The 26,139-nt window shown below is 41.6% G+C and overlaps 1 protein-coding gene across 5 annotated transcripts in view; it reads right to left on the reverse strand.

Moving 5' to 3' along the window:
• SLC12A7 (solute carrier family 12 member 7) overlaps window positions 1–26,139 on the reverse strand; it is a 715,067-nt gene that overhangs the window by 67,410 nt on the left and 621,518 nt on the right. For all 5 annotated transcript variants that reach the window (XM_068236473.1, XM_068236472.1, XM_068236469.1 and 2 more), the window contains one exon: window positions 5,470–5,577. In XM_068236473.1, coding sequence (XP_068092574.1) covers window positions 5,470–5,577 — 108 coding nt within the window. The remainder of the gene's footprint in view (window positions 1–5,469; window positions 5,578–26,139) is intronic.

A 26,139-nucleotide genomic window follows, 5' to 3' on the forward strand; every position in this document is an offset into this window, starting at 1 on the left:
ACAATTACTAGGTAATGCCTAATGATGTTGATCCAGGGATTTTATCTGATTGCCATCTGGAGTTGGGAAGGAATTTTTCCCTTTAGGGGCTAATTGGACCATGCCTTGTAAGGGTTTTTTCGCCTTCCTCTGGATCAACAGGGTTATGTGAGGGAGCAGGCTGGTGTTGTACTTTATACTGTTTGAACTCGATGGATGTATGTCTTTTTTCAACCAAAATAACTATGTAACTATGTAAAAAGTGCAGACAAACTGTGTCTGTTGCACAGAAAAATCAGATGCAGTTTCCAACATATATCGTACAGCCTCCAAACCACCCTCATGGGGTATGGACGTATATAAACTTTCAACGTCCATTGTAACTAGTAACCACCCATTTTCCAAAGGAGGCATATTTATCAAAATGTTCAAAAACATCTGTGTATCCTTGAGGTACGACTTAAGGGACACTACATATGGTTGAAGTATGTGATCTAAATACTTAGCAATTGGGACCAAGACTGAGTCCATCCCTGCGACTATTGGTCGACCTGGAGGATTGTCCAGACTTTTATGAATCTTTGGACAAGTGTAGATGACTGGAATAACAGGATAAGGTTGTATTAGATATTCGGCCAGCTTCTCATCAATTATATCTTGGGCCCTGGCTGTAGTCACCACATCACCAATTTTCCTCTGAATATCACTGGTAGGATCACATGGTATCGGTTTATAAGTTGTAGTATCGGCCAACTGTCACAACACTTCTCTCCGATATGGACTAGTGTCCATGATAACGATTGTCCCGCCTTTATCGGCGGGCTTGATAGTAATTGCAGGATTATTCATTAGTTCCTGAATGGCCAATCTCTCTGCCCTATTGATATTTGACCGGACATGTATTCCCACATGATTCGATTTCCTCATCAAGGAGTCTACTACATCTTGTACTTTTTTAATATATATCTATCATTTGGCATGAGGTAGGCTGAAACTTGCTTTTAGTCCGCAGGGTGGTATCACGTAGACTCAGGATATCGGATTGCGTAACTGGGGCCCGTGTAGTCTCAAATGTTCTTGGAACCAAGAAAAAATATTTTAATTTAATTGATCGAAAAAAATGTTGTAACGCAATGTCCACTTCCAATGGATCTGGAAAATTGGTGGGTGAAAAAGAGAGGCCATAGTTGAGAGCGGATATCTGAGAAGGGGTCAGTATTACAGAGGATATATTAACTACCATCACTTCTTTGGTTGTCTCGGTTGGCGTGACGGCAATCGATCTCTGATGCCGCCTCCTCCCTCTACTCCGCCGACCGCCCCTCCACGTCCGTCCTGATTTGTTGACGGGTCTGAAAAACCCTCCTGTGAAGAGCTGCTAAATGCTTCAGATGAGTCTGGTAATGAGCCACCTTGAGGTCTTTTGCCATCAGGACCCCCTGGTTTGGGTCTACGGATAGGTCTCGGCCTTGCGGAAGGTCTCTGCCAAGAGTATACATATCTGAGGTATAATCATGTTCATCACGTTGGAATTTATCTTGTTTGGTAGTTTCAATCTGTTTTTGATGTCTCTCTACATGGCAACCATACATCTGTAAATGTAGTCTGTTAAACTGTCTCCTTTATGCATGGTTTCTTTAGAGATAGTGTCCCTTTAATTAAATTATCCTTTAATCACTAGCAATTTTATATGATAGATTTTATATATAAAGATAGTGTTTCACTTCAGTAAAATATAGCTGACTCCTCTTTACCTGACCAGTTTTATGATATGCGTTCGAGGACTCCTGAAGGACTGACTTTCTACTGCAGGTCCATTTGAGAGAACATATATATAAGTTGGAGTGAACTGAATGGTTTCAATAAAAGTTTAAAAGAACAGGCAATCTGTATTTAGTATTTTGTTCTTACTTACTTTATAGTGTAATATTTGGACACTGTATTGAAGGTGTTCCCCTTGGACATAGGATCCTGAGGGACTTTCATGATAACCACAGAATCCAGGGTTGCCTTCAAACTGATAAGCCTGTATCTGTAGTGGGGATGGGATCTTATGGCACCATTTAAAGGAGTAGTGGTGGTGACAACAGTGTTTTTGGAATTGTGAAAACTGTGATATACAAATGTTCTATTTTTCACTTTTTGCACAGAAGAATGGACTGTGGCTGTACCTGCTAATGTTTTTTCTGTGATGTATTGAAAAAATATTTCACTGAAATAGCAATATCACCATCTGTAAAAACTAGCTGCTCCTAAGTCACAATACTCCACACTCAACCATCGATCCAAACTACAATGACTGAGTTTTCGCCTTCCTCTGGATCAACAGGGGTATGTGGGGGACAGGCTGGTACTTTGTACTGGTTGAACTCGATGGACGTATGTCTTTTTTCAACCAAAATAACTATGTAACTATGTAACTATGAGTAATATCACTATATGTCAAAAGACAGTGCAGCCTGATTGCTGCCTACCACATTTTATTTATTCAAAACTTAACTTTTCTTGCATTGTGAAGTTGCTTCAACAAGCAGCATACCATGTATAAATGAAAAGTAATTCCAGAACATCCAAGAAAGAAATTTACTAAAATACTAGTCTGAATAGGCCTACAAAGCAATTGGTAAAACACTGGGAATCAAGAACAAAAAACAGTGTGGAAGCTATCTGTAACAACAGGAAACTGAGGTAAATCTGTGTGAAGTGGTTTCCCCAAGCAGTGCTATTCTTAGACTACATAGAAAACTCAATCAATCAAATACTGGCACTTTCTTGTATGCATAAAGCGGATCCGAGATGAAAAACTAACTATAACAAGTAACTTGTCTATATATCTTATCTAAAGTTTAGATAGTTTACACAGCAAATCTAGCTGCAAACAGCTTTAATAGAAAATGATTATTTCTTCCTGTCATACAATGACAGCAGCCATGTTGTTTGTAAACATTACACAGAGGCAGGCTTATCTGTATCTTGAGCACTCAGCCTGTGAAAAAACCCAAATCCCCCCTCCTCCCCACTGCCTCTGAAATCAATGGCTAGTAACACCTCCTCCTCCTCCTCCTGCCCAGACTGAGCTCCCATGAGCCCTTGCTACTGCCAAGGTTCTTTGAAAACCTGTGGGCGTGGTTTATTTAGTTTATAGGGAATTAGAGTATTAAAACAAAAACAAAAAAGTATTTGGCTTGAGGAATGCACTATAAACAATAGGAAAGGAACACAATTATGCAATGAGTAAAAGTTCATCTCGGATCCACTTTAACTTATTTCAGGACAAAAAAAAATAAAATAAAATAAAAGCCAACACATTAGGACCACACCTGGTCCCTTTATCAGGGCAAATTATGCCTAAATGCAAAGTCTGCCTTGTTGCTCTGTATGCTCTCAGACAAGAATGTCTTGGGGGCGATCACCTTCAATCTTTGCCAGCCTAATTTCTTTTTCACAACTTTTATTGCACTCCTTATAATTGCTTAATGCAGCCTCAGTCCCCTCCTGTTTTAGGACCTTGTAGGCATTCTTTTTCCGCTTCCTTTTATCTCTAAGCTTTCTATTCATCCATAGAGGCCTTTTTTTTTATTCGTAGACGTTTTGTCAAATTTTTTCAAATGTACGTGCAATACTGGTTTTAGGATGTTTTAATAAATAGCGGTTTTACACTGTTCTGCCCGGTTTTGAGTTTGCCTGCAGATTTGCCCATAAGAGAAAGCCCTGGTGGCAAGCACAGACTTACTGCTGTCAAGTTAGAGCCGGTGAGCAGGGACACAGAGGGAGGAGTGTTTGAAATAAAAAATGTCAGTTAAATATATCATATAGGAGGGGACACACAGTGATATTTGAGAATTGAAATGAAGTATATTGGATTTACTGAAAGTGCACAATAATTGTTTAAACAAAATTAGGCAGGTGCATAAATGTGGGCACCACAAAAAATAAATGAAATCAATATTTAGTAGATCCTCCTTTTTGAGAAATTACAGCCTCTAAACACTTCCTGTAGGTTCCAATGAGAGTCTGGATTCTGGTTGAAGGTATTTTGGACCATTCCTCTTTACAAAACAGCTCTAGTTCAATCAGGTTTGATGGCTTCCGAGCATGGACAGATTTTCAATTATATTCAGGTCTGGGGACTGAGATGGCCATTCCAGAACGCTGTACTCGTTCCTTTGCATGAATGCCTTAGATGATTTTGAGCAGTGTTTAGGGTCATTGTCTTGATGAAAGATCTAGCCCCAGCACAGCCTCAGCTTTGTCACTGATTCCTGGACATTGGTCTCCAGAATCTGCTGATACTGAGTGGAATCCATGCGTCCCTCAACTTTGAGAAGATTCCCAGATCCTGCACTGGCCACACAGCATGATGAAACCACCACCATATTTTCCCCTAGGTAGCAGGTGTTTTTCTTGGAATTCAGTGTTTTTTTTCCTCCATGCATAACGCCCCTTGTTATGCCCAAATAACTAAATTTTAGTTTCATCAGTCCACAGCACCTTATTCCAAAATGTAGCTGGCTTGTCCAAATGTGCTTTAGCATACAGCAAGCGGCTCTGTTTGTGCGGTGGGTGGAGAAAAGGCTTCCTCTGCATCACTCTCTCATACAGAATCTCCTTGTGTAAAGTGCGCCAAATGGTTGAACGATGCACAGTGACTCCATCTGCAGCAAGATGATGATGTAGGTCTTTGGTGCTGGTCTGTGGGTTGACTGACTGTTCCATTTGTCGCTTCTGTCTATCCGAGAATTTTCTTGGTCTGCCACTTCGAGCCTTATCTTGAACTGAGCTTCTGGTCTTCCATTTCCTCAATATGTACCTAACTGTGGAAACAGACAGCTGAAATCACTGAGACAGCTTTCTGTATCCTTCCCCTATACCATGATGGTGAACAATCTTTGACTTCAGGTCATTTGAAAGTTGTTTTGAGACCCCCATGTTGCTGCTCTTCAGAGAAAATAAAAAGAGGGAAACTTACAATTGACCCCATTAAATATACTTTCTCCTGTAATAATTGGAATTACCTGTGTATGTAGGTCAAGGGTCACTGAGTTTACCAAGTCAATTTGAGTTCCAATAATTAGTTCTAAAGGTTTTAGAATCATAACAACAGTGCCCAAATATATGCACCTGCCTAATTTTGTTTAAACAATTATTGCACACTTTCTGTAAGTCCAAAAAACTTAATTTCACTTCTCAAATATCACTGTGTGTGTCTCCTATATGATATATTTAACTGACATTTTTTTTATTGTAACAACCAACGATTTATACAGGTAAATCATGACAAATTAACAAAGGTTGCCCAAACGTTCACATCCCACTGTATAGCATGCTATGCATGACATGTCCAATGCAACGGGCACAACTGGAACTTTTTGAAGTAGGGTTCTATGTCCTGGATGGTGATGGTATGAATCCGTGCTAGTGTGAACCTAGCCTAATAAGTGCTTCAACGATATAAAGCCACATATTTATTTTAAAATGTGAACACATTACCTCTCTTTCACGTTCATTCTTAGACAGTTGCATCTGCTTAAGCATTTGAGATCTTTGCTCCATCATCAATGTCTTTTCATAAGTAAATGCAGAAATATCATTTTCGAACTGTAAAAGTAAAACATAAGTCAGATATATATGGTATTATAAAATTATATTTTGCTACTGATGCATTCCTAATACTCTCAATAATGAAGACTGTACTTAGTTATATAGCTTTACGCAAATTACCGTAGATTCCGGTGTATAAGATGACTGGGGGTATAAGACGACCACCAACTTTCCAGTTAAAATATACATTTTGAAATCTTTATTGTAGTTATCACTTACTGCTAGTTCTCTCTGGTTGCTTGACAAAGGATCTGTACTATCTCCTTTCAATACGGTCACTTGACTTATATCATTATATAATGGTGTACCTACTCTTGTATTGGATGTACTTTACGTTAGCATTCCCATCAACAATTAGACATCAGTTCTAATGTTTTATGTTTTTATTTTTTGTTCTCTGATGTTAATTGTGGCCTAGGCTTTGTTGCTTTAATCTATGATGATGTACACATTATCTCATACTTACTTCGCTGTCAATACAGGGTGGGCCATTTATAAGGATACACCTTATTAAAACAGTAATGGTTGGTGATATTAACTTCCTGTTTGTGGCACATTAGTATATGTGAGGGTGGGGGACTTTTCAAGATGGGTGGTGACCATGGTGGCCATTTTGAAGTTGGCCATTTTGAATTCATCTTTTGTTTTTTCAATAGGAAGAGGGTCATGTGACACATCAAACTTATTAGGAATTTCACAAGAAAAACAATGGTGTGCTTGGTTTTAATGTAACTTTATTCTTTCATGAGTTATTTACAAGTTTCTCTTTGTTTACGGCCATTGACATGTCGCCGAGATTAACTCGTGAGGAGCAGATAGAAATTGTGTTGATGTCTGGTGAACACAGTAACCGGTCATTGCAGCAGATTTCAATGCAAGACACCCTTCAAGACCACCCATCTCCCATGCTACAATTAGCAAACTGCTTGCTAAGGTTTGTGAAACTGGTTCAGTGTTGGATTTGCCAAAATGTGGATGCATGAAATCTGTCACTAATGTAGAAACATCAGTGGCTGTCCTAGCTTCATTCAGCAAGAGCCCACAGCGTAGCACTCGCCACATGTCACTGGAGAGTGGCGTTAGTCGAACATCCCTTCAGCGGATATTAGCTACTCACAAATGGCACCCTTCCAAACTCCAGCTACTGCAGCGTCTCAACGAGGATGACCCAGATCGGCACACTGAATTTGCAGAATTGGCAAAACAAAAATTGGAACATCACCCTCAGTTTACGTAGAAGATTTTGTTCAGTGATGAGGCAAACTTTTATGTGAATGGTGAAGTTAAACAAAACCACCGCTATTGGTCTGACACTAACCCACATTGGATAGATCCCTCCAAGACTGCTGTAACAAAACAAAAAAATGATGGTATGGTGTGGTATATGGGGTACAAAGATAGTGGGGCCATTCTTCATCAATGGAAACCTTAAGGCCACTGGATATGCAAAATTGCTACATGATGATGTGTTTCGCTCTTTATGCACTGAAGCTGGCCCGTTCCCTGAGTTTTTCCAGCAAGATGGTGCACCACCACATTATGGGTGTTAGGTCCGAGCATTCCTAGATGAACAGTTTCCTGGAAAGTGGATTGGTCGTCGTGGGCCAGTTGAATGGCCCCCAAGGTCTCCCGATCTGACCCCCTTAGACTTTTATGCTGTGAAGATACGAGATGTGCAGCACCTGAAACTACGGATACTGGAAGCCTGTGCTAGCATTTCTCCTGCGGTGTTGCTATCAGTGTGTGAAGAATGGGAGAAGAGGGTTGCATTGACAATCCAACACAATGGGCAGTACATTGAACATATTTTGTAAGTGATCAGAAACTTGTAAATAACACATGACAGAATAAAGTTATGTTAAAACCAAGCACACCATTGGTTTTGTCAAATTCCCAATAAGTTTGATGTGTCACATGACCCTCTTCCTATTGAAAAGACAAAAGTTGGATTCAAAATGGCTGACTTCAAAATGGCCATCATGGTCACCACCCATCTTGAAAAGTTTCCCCCCTGACATATACTAAGTGTGCCACAAACAGGAAGTTAATATCACCAACCATTCCCATTTTATTAAGGTGTATCCATATAAATGGCCCACCCTGTACATTTTGGGATATACTCGCCCTATAAGACTAACCCCCTCTTGACAATTGGACATTTGTATACTGTACTGTATGTACTGGTGCTTTACTGTATAAACAGGTACAGATACTGGTGCTGTAATGTATGTGGTACCCAGTATAACAACCAGCCAATCACGGCAAGTGATGTACCTTACCGGCGATTGGCTGGTTGTTGTATACAAAGCCTGCCTGGATTGGTCAACTATCTGTTATGATCGCTTCTGCAGCGTTTACTGCTGACTGCACTGGTATTGCAAACCAAGCAGTTCTAATGTCATTACATGCATTTGCTTGCATAGTTTGGTTTGCACTTAAACTAGTTGCTGATTCCATCTGCAGTCGCTCTGAAGTTTATGACAGTTTAATATGCTTTTGTGTAAACAAACATTGTCTGCTGCAGTGGAGGGGCGGTCCTTTTCCTGCTATCAGCCTGTGATTAATTACCATTCACTTGTGTGGGAATCTGCAGGTCTGCTCCCATTGGATGACCTCAGTATAAAGAACTGCTTCCTGCAATGCCTCATGGGCTATCATAGTTTCAGACTCTATCTGTTACTCTGCTCGTGCCCCACCTCGTTCCTGGTCCGTGTGGACTGCGCTGACTCCTGCGAAGGGGTCAGCGAGTCCTCCTAGTTCTGCTCTTGTTCTAGAAGTTGCTACTTGCTTGTCTTGTGTCATATATTGGTTCATCGCCAATATATACGCATACTTGCGCATTTTGTTATTTTCCTTGTATTCGTGTTACGTTAATATATCAGTGTCGCTGATATATACGTACACGAACTGTTTATTTCCTGTGTTCAGTTAGTCAGTTTTCCAGCACGTTTTGGTAGTTTGCGCGTATCGTGAACACCCGTGCTGAGCTAGTTATCCTGTTCCTGGTCCTGTTTGTGGATTGCGTTCATCTCTGCGAAGAGATAACGAATCCTTCTGAATCCTGTTCCTGGTCCTGTTTGTGGATTGCGTTCATCTCTGCGAAGAGATAGCGAATCCTTCTGAGTCCTGTTCCCTGTATTACTTCAGTCTTAGTCAGAGTTCCTGCTTATGTCATATATCGGTTCATTGCCAATATATACATATGTTAGTCAGACGTTACGAATAGTTTCATTGATAGCTGTAATTGTAATACGCTAGGAAAACATACTTATTGTATATTTATCTGTGTTACGTTCATCTATCTTGATCCTGCTATTTCCTGTCTCTCCTGTCCTGTCTTTGTGAGGCACGCCATCGCCGCAACGCATTGGCTGCCTCATTCCAGTCTGTCTGGTTTTGGACGCTTGCTGTCGCCAAGTAATCGCTAGCTAGCAAGCGTTCATTCTGTCTACCTGTCCTGATCTCCTCAGTCCTGGTTTATGCGCTCAGCGCTACTTTGCGCTGAGACGTTATTACGAAAGTGTTTGTGGCTGTTCAGATCTGCACCGGCTCTGTGCACCACAATCTCCTATTGGAGTCAGTCCTCTCCTCCACTAAACTGGGGATATCCTGATCCCTTGTGCTGGTGTGTGTACCTCCTTCACGTCAGCTTATGTGTTGTATGCTGACTGTGGAGATTACACCCCCAAGCTTAACATTATGATAGCCCCATTACCAATCCCCATTGTGGGGGGGGTTCCCAGCAAAAATGACACTGTTTGTTATGGTTCCTGTTCCTTTAAGAAATTTGAGAAGCTCAATTCTGAAACAGAAAATGAGTTTTTTTCTGAATGTACCAGGTTCCTGGCTAATCCCGAGCTCCAGGCTACTCCTGTTTCAACGTGGGCCTCCCAGCTAGTTTATGTTTTATTTAAGGGAAGATTGTTTCAGTGGGCCTACGATGTCTTAGATCATACCAATTTAAAAGAAAGACCACTGGAATTTCTAGCGTTTGTGATCCATAACTGGCTGCGCAAAACCGATTTGCCTAGCCCTTTTGATAAGCTCCTGGCAGCTTGTCAATCAGCTGCTCCTTCTACTGCCTACAAAAATAATCAGCAAGCAGATAATTGTTCTGATAACTTTTCTTCTGCTAAGGCAGCAGGGTCTAAAGCCAAACGTAAACGCTCCAAAAGAAAGGCGTTACAATCAGCGGAGTCGTTGCCCTTAGCGACTGCGCATCAGATCTGTAATGAGACTCCGCCAGTAGCAGATAATGAAATTCAGTCACCATGCAGGGGAGTCAAATGGACCTATGAAACTACTAATGAACTTTCATTGTTAGCCAGGGAAAATAAAAGTTCTTGTTTAAATGAATTATCTGAATATGATTATGAAGATATATTACAGAGTATTGAACAGATCAATTTATTCGTGCAGCAAGGGAAATTTGCATACACTACAGTTCAACGCTTGCTACAGGTATTGGAGATCCTTAGGAATAAGAAATCGGCCAATCACCTGCTAAATAACCCAATGTATGTTTCTGCCACTAACACATTTGCAAACTATGATCAGCCGGAATGCTCAGCTGTTAAATATGCATGGGATCCTCCATTTGAGAAAGGAGAGATGGAAGCCCTGGTCTATGAATGGAAGAAAGATGCAAGTTCATTTTGTCAGTTTTACAGTGCAAAAAGTGAATTAGTATTGAATGCATGCATTAAGTCTGCCTATAACCTAATAAAAACTGGTGTGTGTGGGTATGACTTTGTGGCTCCATTGATCGATGTGTGGAGAATGATTCTGGACGATTTTTATGCGATTCAATCAGTTGATACTAGGGAAGACACACTGTCAAGTGGAGATTGTTCCACTTCCTCAGTTCCTGAGGACTCGCCTGCTTCAGCACCTTTGGCTGATTCAGCGAGTGATTCAGAGCTCCTTTTGTGTGAAATCGAAGTTCCTGTAATTCCACCCTGTACCATGGATAACTCAGTGTTACTTCCCAGTAAGACAGAAATTACTAATACTTCCTTAATCTTGCCCTGCACAAATTTCTCAGCAGAGGACCCAGAGGTCCTGCTGACTTCTGAGTCCAGCCTAGCCAGTACTCATGAATCTTTGTTCAGTGAAACAGACACCAGAAAAATCTTACCTGTCTCTGCAAACACTTCTGCAGAAATTACCTGTGTTAATAAAGTTCAACTCCTGTCTGATCCAGCAGATGCCAATAGATGCACTACATCAGTTTCTGAGTCCCAACAATCCTGTCCAGAAATCTCAGAACCCCAGCATCTGAATTTTCCAATTTCACAATTGAATGGTGATTTAGATGCGCAAACATTGTGTTTTGATCTTCCTGTTTCTACACCTCACTCTAGTTTCATGAATAACTCAGAGCGTCTGCTATGTGAGTCCGAAATCGCAGAATTATTACCGTGTTCAGAAAATGTTCCAGTGAACTTGCCCTGTACCATGAATTGTGCAGTAGATCTCTCCAATGAAACTCAGGTCACAGAATCATTATGCTGTCCAGCAGGTGCTTCCATGGTTTTGCCCTGCAGTGTGGACTGTTCGGTGATCCTGTCCAGTGAAGCTGTGGTCACAGAGTCTTATGCTTCACCCAGTACTTTGGATACTTCAAACCCTCTAGCAGAACAGTCTGAGGCACTGCTTACCTCAGTTGGTGTTGCAGTAATATTCACTTGTCTAGCAGCTGTTTTGGAATTACAGTCTGCTCTAATAAAACTTGATGAATTTCTGCCCAGCGAAGCAGAGGTCATTGAAATATTGTCCTTGTCAGCAAGTGTGTTAGATACCTTGCCCTGTACACAGTCTGATTTAACCAATGTTGTTGAGTCCCTCTCCAGTGTTGTAACAGCCGAGGAACTCCAGCCCTGTCCTCTGAATGTTTCAAAAGTCTTGCCCTGTAACATGGATAATTCTGACTCGCTGGAAAAAATAATAGAAATCTCAGAATTTCAGTCCGGGTTAATGAGTGTTTCTGAAACCCAGCCCTGTATCCTGGAAAATTCTGGTTCTCTGGCCGGTGTGGCAGAAGTTCCAGAGCCCCCTTCCTGTCCAGTGAGTTACTCAGTTTTGCCTAGTTCAGTGGGGATTGCTGCAATATTGACTTGTTTTGCAGCCCTTCATGAGCTCCAGTCCAGTGTATTTGATGAGTCTCTGTCTAGTCCAGAAGAAGCTATGGGAACCCTGTCTAGTTCAGTGCATACATCAGAAGATTTGCCCTGTCTTGTAAATGCCCCTGAACATGATTTGTTAATAACCCTGCTGGAATCAGCGACATCTAAGTCTGATCCTGCAGTTTTTAGTGAGAATCCAGTAACTATGAAGTCTAGTCATGATGAATTTTTTTTGCCCAGTTCTGGTTTCGGTCCTGTCTTGACTGACTTTGAGGTTCGCAGTTCCTTGACATGCCCAGAGGTTTCTCTTGTGCCGGTGTGCCCAGATGTGCTTCGTATGCCAGACTGCCCAGATGTGTCTGTGTTAGCGTGCTCACGTGCTTCCCTAGTGGAGACATGTTCTGATGTTGCCGGTTGGCCTGCATGCCCGGAGATGGTTCTGGTCCCTAAAAGCCCTGATCTTGATGTTTGTCCTTGTGACCCTGACTCTGGAGTTGCCCTGGGTTCCATAGGGGTTCTTGATAGTTCTCCATGTGAGCCTAAGGGGCGTTCTGACCTGTGGGGATCTCTTTGGAGCTTCCAAGTGTTCTGGGAGATCTCTGAGGAAACTTGTCCTGGTACCTTGGACTGGTTCAACGGTGGGTTTTGTGTTGGTAGGGACAGTTCCGGTGGGCATTGCAAAGGCTTTGGCGTTTTTGGACAGTCCTTGGAAGGCGGTGGGTATCGCGCAGAGAGTTTCTTGGGGTTGTTTTCTGGAAGTCGTGGTTCTGATGGGTGTCACACTGAGGCTTGTAGTGCTGACGGGCATGGTTCGGTAGGTTCTGGTTCCAATTGGTCTAGTTTTGGTGAGACTGATTCGGGAATTTGGTTTTGTCGGACGGATCCGACCTTCATGAATTTTCAGTCAGATCAGTTTGCTGGATTTCCCACTTCTGATTTTTTGGTTTGGGTGGTTCAGGAGAAATATGTCAGTTTTCATAGGCGTCCAGAGGCCGCGTTTAAGGGAGGGGGTACTGTTATGATCGCTTCTGCAGCGTTTACTGCTGACTGCACTGGTATTGCAAACCAAGCAGTTCTAATGTCATTACATGCATTTGCTTGCATAGTTTGGTTTGCACTTAAACTAGTTGCTGATTCCATCTGCAGTCGCTCTGAAGTTTATGACAGTTTAATATGCTTTTGTGTAAACAAACATTGTCTGCTGCAGTGGAGGGGCGGTCCTTTTCCTGCTATCAGCCTGTGATTAATTACCATTCACTTGTGTGGGAATCTGCAGGTCTGCTCCCATTGGATGACCTCAGTATAAAGAACTGCTTCCTGCAATGCCTCATGGGCTATCATAGTTTCAGACTCTGTTACTCTGCTCGTGCCCCACCTCGTTCCTGGTCCGTGTGGACTGCGCTGACTCCTGCGAAGGGGTCAGCGAGTCCTCCTAGTTCTGCTCTTGTTCTAGAAGTTGCTACTTGCTTGTCTTGTGTCATATATTGGTTCATCGCCAATATATACGCATACTTGCGCATTTTGTTATTTTCCTTGTATTCGTGTTACGTTAATATATCAGTGTCGCTGATATATACGTACACGAACTGTTTATTTCCTGTGTTCAGTTAGTCAGTTTTCCAGCACGTTTTGGTAGTTTGCGCGTATCGTGAACACCCGTGCTGAGCTAGTTATCCTGTTCCTGGTCCTGTTTGTGGATTGCGTTCATCTCTGCGAAGAGATAACGAATCCTTCTGAATCCTGTTCCTGGTCCTGTTTGTGGATTGCGTTCATCTCTGCGAAGAGATAGCGAATCCTTCTGAGTCCTGTTCCCTGTATTACTTCAGTCTTAGTCAGAGTTCCTGCTTATGTCATATATCGGTTCATTGCCAATATATACATATGTTAGTCAGACGTTACGAATAGTTTCATTGATAGCTGTAATTGTAATACGCTAGGAAAACATACTTATTGTATATTTATCTGTGTTACGTTCATCTATCTCGATCCTGCTATTTCCTGTCTCTCCTGTCCTGTCTTTGTGAGGCACGCCATCGCCGCAACGCATTGGCTGCCTCATTCCAGTCTGTCTGGTTTTGGACGCTTGCTGTCGCCAAGTAATCGCTAGCTAGCAAGCGTTCATTCTGTCTACCTGTCCTGATCTCCTCAGTCCTGGTTTATGCGCTCAGCGCTACTTTGCGCTGAGACGTTATTACGAAAGTGTTTGTGGCTGTTCAGATCTGCACCGGCTCTGTGCACCACAATCTCCTATTGGAGTCAGTCCTCTCCTCCACTAAACTGGGGATATCCTGATCCCTTGTGCTGGTGTGTGTACCTCCTTCACGTCAGCTTATGTGTTGTATGCTGACTGTGGAGATTACACCCCCAAGCTTAACACTATCCCTGTCTCCAAGACTATCAGAGCTGTAGAACAAACACGCCTCTTTCACCTGTCTGGCCAGCCTTTGTATACTATCACCTCCGTCTCTGCCTCCCAGATCTTGCACATGTACACCGCTTCAATGAAGTCCTCAGGGGTGAGATCTGAGAGGCAGAGAAGGAGGTACGGTAATAGGATACAAGGGCGGGCCAGATGGGTGAAAGAGGCATATTTTTCTGGGCATAGTGCCGCTCTCTTTTTTTCCATACCCCGAGCATCCGACGCTTGCATCTTGCCTTGCCTTTCACTTAAACCTTACCAGTAAGGTGCCCCCTCACCTTGTCACGTTCTTTCCAGGAATCCTGGTAAGTGGATTTTCTTCTACCATACTTGTACAGAATCGCCCTTGCTGCTTTCATACGGTTGCCGCATACGGTGGGGATGGGGCCGCGGAAGTTTTTGAGCTCCCCCCTCCCCGGCAATCGCAGATTTTCCAGTCCGGCTCGGAAGTTTCAGTACCCACCCTATAAGACGACACCCGGCATATAAGACGACCCCCGACTTTTGAGAAGATTTTCCTGGGTTAAAAAGTAGTCTTATACGCCAGAATATACAGTAAATAAGAATTGAGCAATGTAGTGTAATTAAAAAATAAAAAAGTGTACCTTCCTTCAGTGGCCAGCAGAGACTTTACTTCCTTAACCACTTGCCGACCGCGCACTCATACCACGCGTCGGCAAAGTGGCAGCTGCAGGACCAGCGACGCAGTATTGCGTCGCCAGCTGCAGGCTGATTAATCAGGAAGCAGCCGCTCGCGCGAGCGGCTGCTTCCTGTCAATTCACGGCGGGGGGCTCCGTGAATAGCCTGCGGGCCGCCGATCGCGGCTCGCAGGCTAAATGTAAACACAAGCGAAAATAATCCGCTTTGTTTACATTGTACGGTAAGGCAGATCGGCGATCCCCGGCCAATCAGCGGCCGGGGATCGCCGCCATGTGACAGGGGACAGCCTGTCACTGGCTGCACAGGACGGATAGCGTCCTGTGCAGCCCCGATCACCGGGGATGAGCAGATAGGAGAGGGAGGGGGGAATTTCGCCGCGGAGGGGGGCTTTGAGGTGCCCCCCCCCGCAACATGCCAGATAGGAGGAGCGATCAGACCCCCCCCTGCACATCATCCCCATAGGGGGGAAAAAAAGGGGGGCGATCTGATCGCTCTGCGTGCCAGCTGATCTGTGCTGGGGGCTGCAGAGCCCACCCAGCACAGATCACAAAAAATAACGCTGGTCCTTAAGGGGGGATAAAGGGTGGGTCCTCAAGTGGTTAAGGCCAACAGAGATACAAGAACATTGGAAGGTAGACAAGGTCCAGCCACTGTCCATACAGCACCTTTATTTGTCAGATATCCACATTAAAACACAAAGTTTTGAGAAGCCAGAATGAGACAGGTGGAAGGAGGTTGATGCAAAGAAAAAGACAGGGTGGGCACTACAGCCGTTTCATGTCAAATGAGGTTTAAACGCTTTAGCAGAATGCACGACATGGTGTTGGGCATGCCACTAGGAAGGATTTCTACTACTTTTTCTTCCCCCAGCCTAAGTTAGCAAGCTAAAGCGGTCCCCACTAAAGTTATGTAGCTATAGATACTATTATATAAGTGCCCCCAGCCCCCATGCAGAAATCCCCAGCGCAATTACTCACCAAGCCTCTCTCACCCGTGGTGATCACAGCAGCTCTAAATGCGCCATCATCCCCGCCGTTCACAACCCCGGTCTCCTCTGTACGGAGCGTCTGACGTCATGACATTGATGAATTCATGACACCGACTACCGATGCTCCGTACAGAGAAGACTGGAGCTGTGGGGATGCAGCGATCAGAGCTGCTGCGATCGCCACGGGTTACAGACTTGATGAGTAATTTCACTGGGAATTTCTGCAAGGGGGCTTCAGGGACTGGGACCACCTATACAATAGTATCTATAGCTACATAACTTTAGCTACATAACTTTAGTGGGGACCGCTGTAGCTTGCTAACTTAGTCTGGTGACAACTATACCTTATTAACCTATACCTGGCTACCTATATTGGTGGCGCATATATCTGGCTACCTTGATCCCTTGCCATGCATCTCCAATAGTGACTTGTTCCCTGGCGATCAGTGGTGATGATGCCAGGGTCACGCAGTGTCAACATCTGGCGGCAAACTAATCGATTTATTTTTTGTACTGAATACTAGCAGCTGCGGGGGGATTCAGAAGACAGATGGGCACCATGCGGTGCACACTCGGGGGTACATTTTTACACTAGGGGGCAGTGGCAAGGCGGCGGATGCAGCCGATTCCCGAGAGATTTCATGCTGAAGTTACTCGGGAATCGGCCTGCGGTGTATGGGCAGCTGACAGATATCTCTCTAATCGGATTTGATTACAAATTTGATTCTTTGTCTACAGCTTTTATTATACTCAAAATGTATGCCCTTGCTTGACACATTTTGGTAAGTTACAGGAAAAAATGGTTATGAAAATTGGATTAATTTTTGCACAGAAATCCAAGAAAAACTGATTGCCGAGGAGGTTAAGTTGCTTGTCCGGGCATGGTGGCGGATCGGTGCACTGCTCTGCCTTACAAGCTGCCCACTAGTTGTTCCATTGGGCACATGTGTTTGTATTTCAGTTCATACATTTTGGTGCATATGATTAAGCAGGAAGAAAGTAGTGTAACCATTGGAAATGTACTTCACCTCATGATGCATTGCTAGTGTAAGCTAAACACACGGTGCTGAATTAAAATAAAAAGAGTCAAGGCAAGATCACACAGAGATACATATGTAGACCCTACTAATGGAATAACAAAGTGGGGTTCCAATAAAGAGCTCTGCCCCTCTGTCTTCCTTACAAGACATCGTTTCAGAATACAGTAGAAGCCAGCAGGAGTATAAATTATGACATTTATTTGTGGCATGACCTGGACTGCTGCCACCAGGGACTAATGATCCAGCCTACAACCACTATCAGGTCAGTGTAAGAGCCTGCCTGCCACACTAGTATTTGTCACCCAGTTCTACTTGTTGTCAACCACAGATACCTGTCATCCAATACAACTTGGCAGTTACTACTTCTTACTGATCACTACTGTGGGAAGGAGGGGAAGGTCTTTACAAGAACATTTTAAAGGGATACTGTAGGGGGGGTCGTGGGGAAAATGAGTTGAACTTATCCTGGGCTTCTAACGGTCCCCCGCAGACATCCTGTGCCCGCGCAGCCACTCATCGATGCACCGGCCCCGCCTCCGGTTCACTTCTGGAATTTCAGACTTTAAAGTCTGAAAACCACTGCGCCTGCATTGCCATGTCCTCAATCCCGCTGATGTCACCAGGAGCGTACTGTGCAGACACAGACCACACTGGGCCTGCGCAGTATGCTCCTGGTGACATCAGCGGGATCGAGGACACGGCAATGCAGGCGCAGTGGTTTTCAGCCTTTAAAGTCTGAAATTCCAGAAGTGAACCGGAGGCGGGGCAGAAGCATTGGGGAGTGGCTGCGCAGCACAGGATGTCTGCGGGGGACCATTAGAAGCCCCGGGTAAGTTCAACTCATTTTCCCCCGACCCCCCCTACAGTCTCCCTTTAAGAAAAACTGACAGCCAAGATGCAGAGAGAAAAAGAGAGAACACCAAGAGCCCAATATAGTGTAGTATGTACTGGTAATGTATAATTGGAAGAGTAATAATATTAATTTAATACTCACAAACCAGGGTTACCAATTAGGCAACCACTGTCAAAGCAGGTGGGGAAAATGTCCTGATCCCACTAAGAATTAAAAAGTCGCTCTCTGTAGTAGTAGAAGGAAGGGTAAAACCCTCCACCAAGGGTGGACTTGATGTAGATAATTGGATAACAGAGGCGCCAACAAGATAAAAAACACTAAAAACTTAAAAACCCATCTTGGTAATAGAGGAGGTAGTGGTGGACTTACCTCCTCCAAGCAGAACATACGACTGTGGATTTTCAGTCAAAACAATTATTTTGGATACTCCAAATAAAGTGCAAAGTGTTTTGCGGGGTACAATCCTGCTTCATCAGGCAATAACAGTTAGGAGTAAACAGCATCTGCCAGTATCATCATCGAGCGTTGATGATACTGGCAGATGCTGTTTACTCCTATCTGTTATTGCCTGATGAAGCGGGATTGTACCCCGCAAAACGCTTTGCACTTTATTTGGAGTATCCAATAAAATTGTTTTGACTGAAAATCCACAGTCGTATGTTCTGCTTGGAGGAGGTAAGTCCACCACTACCTCCTCTATTACCAAGATGGGTTTTTAAGTTCTTTTAGTGTTTTTTATCTTGTTGGCGCCTCTGTTATCCTATTATCTAAGATGCAGAGAGGGAGTGTTTAACTATATGTTGCTACAGGCATCTAAATACTGTAATATGAATAAACATTAAACTAAAGCCCATACTGTCTGAAAAGTCTTAAAGTGACCAGATATTTTCCAACTTTAGACAGTCAATGTATGTGATACTGGATGTAGTATACTAAATAATATAATGAGCCTGATCCAATTCGCTTGGGCCCATATGCAATTCACTTTTTCACCTAAATGTTCTCCTAGGAGATCATTTTTCATGAAATGTTTAAAATAACTTTCAGCTCTCAGCAATTTAAAAAATACCAAAAGTAGGTGAGAAGGTACTGTCAAAATTATTCTGCTGGTGGCTTTTTATTATTACTGTATTTTTAATTGGATTCATATAGTGCCAACATATTACGCATCGCTTTACCATAAATAAGGTTACAGACATTGATAATAAGTGTGAGTCAACACACATTAAGCTATAAGGTACACAATTCCTGATCATACACTGGAGCAAATAGTCTCAGCAATTCAGGTTCACGTTATTTTGTGCGCAGAATGCACAGATACACAAGGAGCAAAGGCCCTGTCAAAATGCTTACAAGGTAAAGGGAGGGGGGTGGTAACACGATAGAAGGAGGCTGAGTGGAAGTGGACCTTTTTCTCCTAAGTGATATTTTCACATTATAAATAAAATATTTTTAAAGCAAGGGTAGGGCACCTATAGCTCGGGAGCCAGATGTGGCTGTTTTGATGGCTACATCTGGCTCACATACAAATCAGTAGGGGTTGGATTCACTAAGCTACACTGCTCAAGCAGCGCAGCTTAGTGTGACAGCGCAAATAAAATTTTCAAAGTAGGCATGCTAGTGCTGCAAATTTTTGAACAGAGGCGCCAACAAGAATATAATGTCTAAAAACCGTTCAAAAAAGGGGAAAGTTTAGGTGGACCTCCCTCCCTTGTAGATTAACAGACTGAAAACAGTTATTTTCAAACAGAATAACATTTATTTAGTGTTCCCAATTGCAATGCATTTCGCAGGTCTCAATCCCGCTTCATCAGGCAAAAAAATAAATAAATAAAAAATAGAGAAAACGAAAAGGGTCTGTGTACCGGCCAAGCAGCTGCTCCAATTGTCCCACTCTGGACCCTGTCAGGTCCATTGACTTTGTAGGACAAGATCCCCACACTTTGATTGGCCCAATAGGCTGCCTTGTCACTTGACAGGTAGCCTATTGGGCCAAAGTGCGGGGATCTCATCCTACAAAGTGAGTCAACCCCCAAGTCAGCTAGCTAATTGCACAAGCTGTTAGTCGGTATTTCTCCTGTCTGTCTCTCTGAGAATTGCTGATGTTGCTGAAACCCAAGAGAAGCTGAAGACGTGTCTCACACTTCTGCTGCCCAGAGGATTAACGGTGTACACATCACCATGGCAACAGGGAAGTGAGCCCTCTGCTGCGCATGCGCACTGTCCCAGTTTGAAACATATTGTATGGCTCTCAGAATAAAATTTTAACCACTTGAGCCTATCTGGACGTTAGCCCCCGATCAATGAATAGGTGTGAGAAAACGCGGAAAAGCCACCGCGTGTGTCAAGAGCAAGGCGGCTGACTCCGCGTCCAGCGCGGCAGTTTGCACGCATAGACACGCGTCTGGTAGTATGGCGGAATGCGGAAAGGGCGCCGCATGTCCTGACAGCAAAGCGGCCGTTTCCGCGTCCAACGCGGCGGTTTGCATGCAGCGGCGTGCGCTTGGTGTGGCTGAGTCTGTTAGTGCACATAGGCAGATGGAGAGCTACGCGCGCGGGCCTGAACTCAGGACCTTTATACCAGCAGAGGAAGTGTCAGCTGATCAGGAAGATCAGCTGATTCCTGCAGGACTCATGATTGGCTGAGTGGCTCGGGCGGGGCGGCAGAGTCCAGCTACTATATACTCTGCTGCTTGTCAGTTGCTGGTTGTCTGCCATTGCAAACACTTTGTGGAAGCATTCAGACCATAGTCAGATCCTTACAGTGTGTTTGAACCAAGAGGACTTGGGAATTCACACTGAGCCAGATTACCTTGTACTGTTTAATTGTTAGCATAGTTCCAGGGCGTTGAGATCAAGGCCCTCACACCCAAGACTAGGGAACTGTATTGTCTTTGTGTTATATTCCAGACTAGTTCCAGGGTGTTGATGATCACGGAACTCACACCCAAGACTAGGGAATTGTATTATCATTTATGTTATACTCCAGACTAGTTCCAGGGTGTTGATGATCACAGAACTCACACCCAAGACTAGGGAATTGTATTATCATTTATGTTATGCTCCAGACTAGTTCCAGGGTGTTGTGACTACGGACCTCACACCCCAGACTAGGTTTGTGCTATTACTGTGTTACGTTAGCCCAGTTCAGGGCAAAACCTTGCATATTAGCAGCAGGGCTTCCTGCAACGCAGCCTTGGTCCCTCGCTCAGGGGTCCACAGGCTACAGAAATATCACCCACCGTCAGGGGTGAATTCCTCAGGATTATTAGCCCGCCAGCTCCTCTGGTGGTCTCTACTCAGAGTTGTTACTGTTACACCAAGCACTCTCACACACATAGGTGTCCAGAGGTTAGCAATATATCTGATTATCGGTGATACTGCAGATCATCAATAATCGGGTATATATCTGCATTCTTGGTGATACTGCAGATCGCCAATAATCAGATTCTCTCTGTGTGCTGACACCAATCGTTACAATAGGAATATAATTCCCATTCATCGATCTAAGTCCCCTGCAGAAAAAACGACAGTCTTTCTGCACAAAATAAAAGTTCCCCGTCCTCACTAGTTCCTGGAAGCGTCATCGTACGCTTCCAGGACTTTTTTGACTGTGGCCATCTTGTGGCCAAATAGTAAACTACACCCACATGCATTTTTCAATAAATACATTAAATTACATTTAAAAATTTGCTGTTTACTTCCCCACACCAAAAATTACCCAAATAAAATTTTTTATACAAAAATAAAAAAAATAAATTACAATAAAAAAAAAAAAAATATTTACCTAAGGGTCTGAACTTTTTAAATATGCATGTCAAGAGAGTATGTTAAAATAAATAAATAAAATATTGGCGCCATAAATTGTGATAGGGACATAATTTAAACTGTGTAATAACCGGGACAAATGGGCAAATAAAATACATGGGTTTTAATTACGGTAGCATGTATTAATTTAAAACTATAATGGCCAAAAACTGAGAAATAATGATTTTTTTCCATTTCTTTCTTAACCATTTCCGGACCGCAGTGATAGAGATCTACGCCCTGTTTTGATGGGCTCCTGGCTGGCAGGGCGTAGATCTCTATCACCGGCGCCGCCGCTCCCCGCCGCGATCGCGCGCACCGGACCGGCTGCACTTAGCTGTCTTATGACAGCTAAGGCTTCCGGGTATCGGCAGGAGCCGTCACTGATTTGCTCCCTGCCGTGTGATCGCTGTGAGCCAATCACAGCGATCACCCTCCGAAAGGCTGCCGTTCCGCCTCCCTCTCCGCCTCCCTCTCCGTCACTGTGGATCTTGTGTGACAGGGAGAGACGCACAGCCTGCAGCCGTGACAGGCTGTGCGATTTTAGTCTAAAAATAAACTTTTTTTCCAGCTCTCCTCCCCCATGTATCCCTTGATCCCCTCCCAACCACCTATACAGTTTATAGATCTATATAGATCTATATATATATATGGATCTATATATATATATATATATATATATATATATATATATATATATATATATATATATAGATCTCTATATATATATATATATATATATATATATATATATATATATATATATATATATATATATATATATATATATATATATATATAGATCTCTATATATATATATATATATATATATATATATATATATATATATATATATATATATATAGATCTCTATATATATATATATATATATATATATATATATATATATATATATATATATATATATATATATAGATCTATATATATATATAGATCTATATATATATATAGATCTATATATATATATATATATATATATATATATATATATATATATATATATATATATATATATATATATATATATATATATATATATATATATATATATATATATATATATATATAGATCTATATACATAGATCTATATACATAGATCTATATATATATATATATATATATATATATATATATATATAGATCTATATACATAGATCTATATACATAGATCTATATATATATATATATATATATATATATATATATATATATATATAGATATATATATATATATATATATATATATATATATATATATATATATAGATCTATATATATATATATATATATATATATATATATATATATATATATATATATAGATCTATATATATATATATATATATATATATATATAGATCTATATATATATATATATATATATATATATATATATATATATATATATATATATATATATAGATCTATATATATATATATATATATATATATATATATATATATATATATATATATATAGATCTATATATATATATATATATATATATATATATATATATATATATATATATATATATATAGATCTATATAGATCTATATATATAGATCTATATAGATCTATATATATAGATCTATATAGATCTATATAGATCTATATATATAGATCTATATAGATCTATATATATATATATATATATATATATATATATATCTATATAGATCTATATATATATAGATCTATGTATCTATATATATATATATATATATATATATATATATATATATATAGATCTATATATCTATATATAGATCTATATTATATATATATATATATATATATATATATAGATAGATCTATATATAGATCTATATTATATATATATATATATATATATATATATATATATATAGATAGATCTATATATATATATATATAGATAGATAGATAGATATATATATATATATATATATATATATATAGATAGATAGATATATATATATATATATATATATATATATATATATATATTATATAGATAGATAGATATATATATATATATATATATATATATATATATATATATATATATATATATATATATATATATATATATATATATATATATATATATATATATATATATATAGATCTATATATATATATATATATATATATATATATATATATATACATATATAGATATATATATATATATATATATATATATATATATATATATATATACATATATAGATATATATATATATATATATATATATATATATTGCTCGTTGCGGACTAGCTGGCCGGGGATCGCACGCTGGATGTGCCCACCCGCGACGTTAACCCGCCAGCCAATTAGCAGCGGCGGCGGGTTGTTAACCCCCGATCTGCCGCATGTAAAGCGGATAATACGCTTTGTAATGTATTATACAGGCTGCCTCCTGCCCTGGTGGTCCCAGTGATTGAGGGACCACCAGGGCAGGTTGCAGCCCTCCTAGTAAGTACCCAAGCACACTGATCATGCCCCCTGATCGCCCACTGCACCCATCAGACCCCCCCCTGCCCACCCCTCAGACACCTGTTTGCACCCAATCACCCCCCTAATCACCCATTAATCACTCCCTGTCACTATCTCAACGCTATTTTTTAGATTAGGTCCTAAACTGCCCCCTGGGGGCTCATGAACACCCCCCCCCACACCCTCAGATCCTCCCTAGACCCTCCCCCCTGTGTACTGTATACATCTATTCTTCCCTATAATCACCCACTGATCACCTGTCAATCACCCATCAATCACCCCCTGTCACCGCCACCCATCAGATCAGACCCTAACCTGCCTTTTGTGGGCACCTGATCACCCACCCACACCCTCAGATTGCGTGCAGACCCACCCTCAGATCACCTCTGAAAGTGCATTGTTTACATCTGTTCTCCCCTCTAATCATCCACTGATCACCCATAAATCACCCCGTCACCACCTGTCACTGCTACCCATCAGATCAGACACTAATCTGCCCCTTGCGGGCACCCAATCACCCGCCCACACCCTAAATTAGCCCCCCAGACCCCCTCTGATCAACTCGCCAGTGCATTGCTTGCATATATTCTCCTCTGTAATCACCTACTGATCACCTATCAACCACCCCGTCACCCCCTGTCACCACCTGTCACTGCTACCCATCAGATCAGGCCCTAATATGCCCCCTGCGGGCTTCTGATCACCCGGCCAAACCCTCACCCGCCCCACCGCAGAGACAGAATTTTTTTTTCTGATCACTGCTGGTACAACTTAATTGCCATGTCCAGGTCACAATTTGAGAACATTCCTGCACTTCAGTGCCAATACAACCTGTCATCTAAGAAGCCACCCTGCTTATGACCGGTTCCACAAAATTCGGCCACCTGTCATCAAAATTTGCAGATGCTTATACCCCTGAACAGTCATTTTGAGGCATTTGGTTTCCAGACTACTCCTCGTGGTTTTGGGCCCCTAAAATGCCAGGGCAGTATAGGAACCCCACAAGTGACCCCATTTTAGGAAGAAGACACCCCAAGGTATTCCGTTAGGTGTATGACGAGTTCGTAGAAGATTTTATTTTTTGTCAAAAGTTAGCGGAAATTGATTTGTATTGTTTTTTTTCACAAAGTGTCATTTTCCACTAACTTGTGACAAAAAATAAAATCTTCTATGAACTCCCCATACTACTAACGGAATACCTTGGGGTGTCTTCTTTCTAAAATGGGGTCACTTGTAGGGTTCCTATACTGTCCTGGCATTTTAGGGGCCCTAAACCGTGAGGAGTAGTCTAGAAAATAAATGCCTCAAAATGACCTGTGAAATCCTAAAGGTACTCATAGGACTTTGGGCCCCTTAGCGCAGTTAGGGTGCAAAAAAGTGTCACACATGTGGTATCGCCGTACTCAGGAGAAGTAGTATAATGTGTTTTGGGGTGTATTTTTACACATACCCATGCTGGGTGGGAGAAATATCTCTGTAAATGGACAATTGTGTGTAAAAAAATCAAAAGAAATCTCATTTACAGAGATATTTCTCCCACCCATCATGGGTATGTGTAAAAATACACCCCAAAACACATTATACTATTTCTCCTGAGTAAGGCGATACCACATGTGTGACATTTCTTTTGCAGCCTAGGTGTGCTAAGGGGCCCAAAGTCCTATGAGCACCTTTAGGCTTTACAGGGGTGCTTACAATTTAGCACCCCCCCAAAATGCCAGGACAGTAAACACACCCCACAAATGACCCCATTTTGGAAACTAGACACTTCAAGGTATTCAGAGAGGGGCATGGTGAGTCCGTGGCAGATTTCATTTTTTTTTTGTCACCAGTTAGCAGAAATGGAAACTTTTTTTTATCTATTTTTTTTGTCACAAAGTGTCATTTTCCGCTAACTTGTGACAAAAGATAAAATCTTCTATGAACTCACTATGCCTCTTAGTGAATACTTTGGGGTGTCTTCTTTCCAAAATGGGGTCATTTGGGGGGTATTTATACTATCCTGGAATTCTAGCACCTCATGAAACCTGACAGGTGCTCAGAAATGAGAGAGATGCTTCAAAATGGGAAAATTCAATTTTTGCACCATAGTTTGTAAACGCTATAACTTTTACCCAAACCAATAAATATACACTGAATGGTTTTTTTTTTAATCAAAAAC

This window comes from Hyperolius riggenbachi, chromosome 5 (genome assembly GCF_040937935.1).
Source record: "Hyperolius riggenbachi isolate aHypRig1 chromosome 5, aHypRig1.pri, whole genome shotgun sequence".
Taxonomy (NCBI): domain Eukaryota; kingdom Metazoa; phylum Chordata; class Amphibia; order Anura; family Hyperoliidae; genus Hyperolius; species Hyperolius riggenbachi.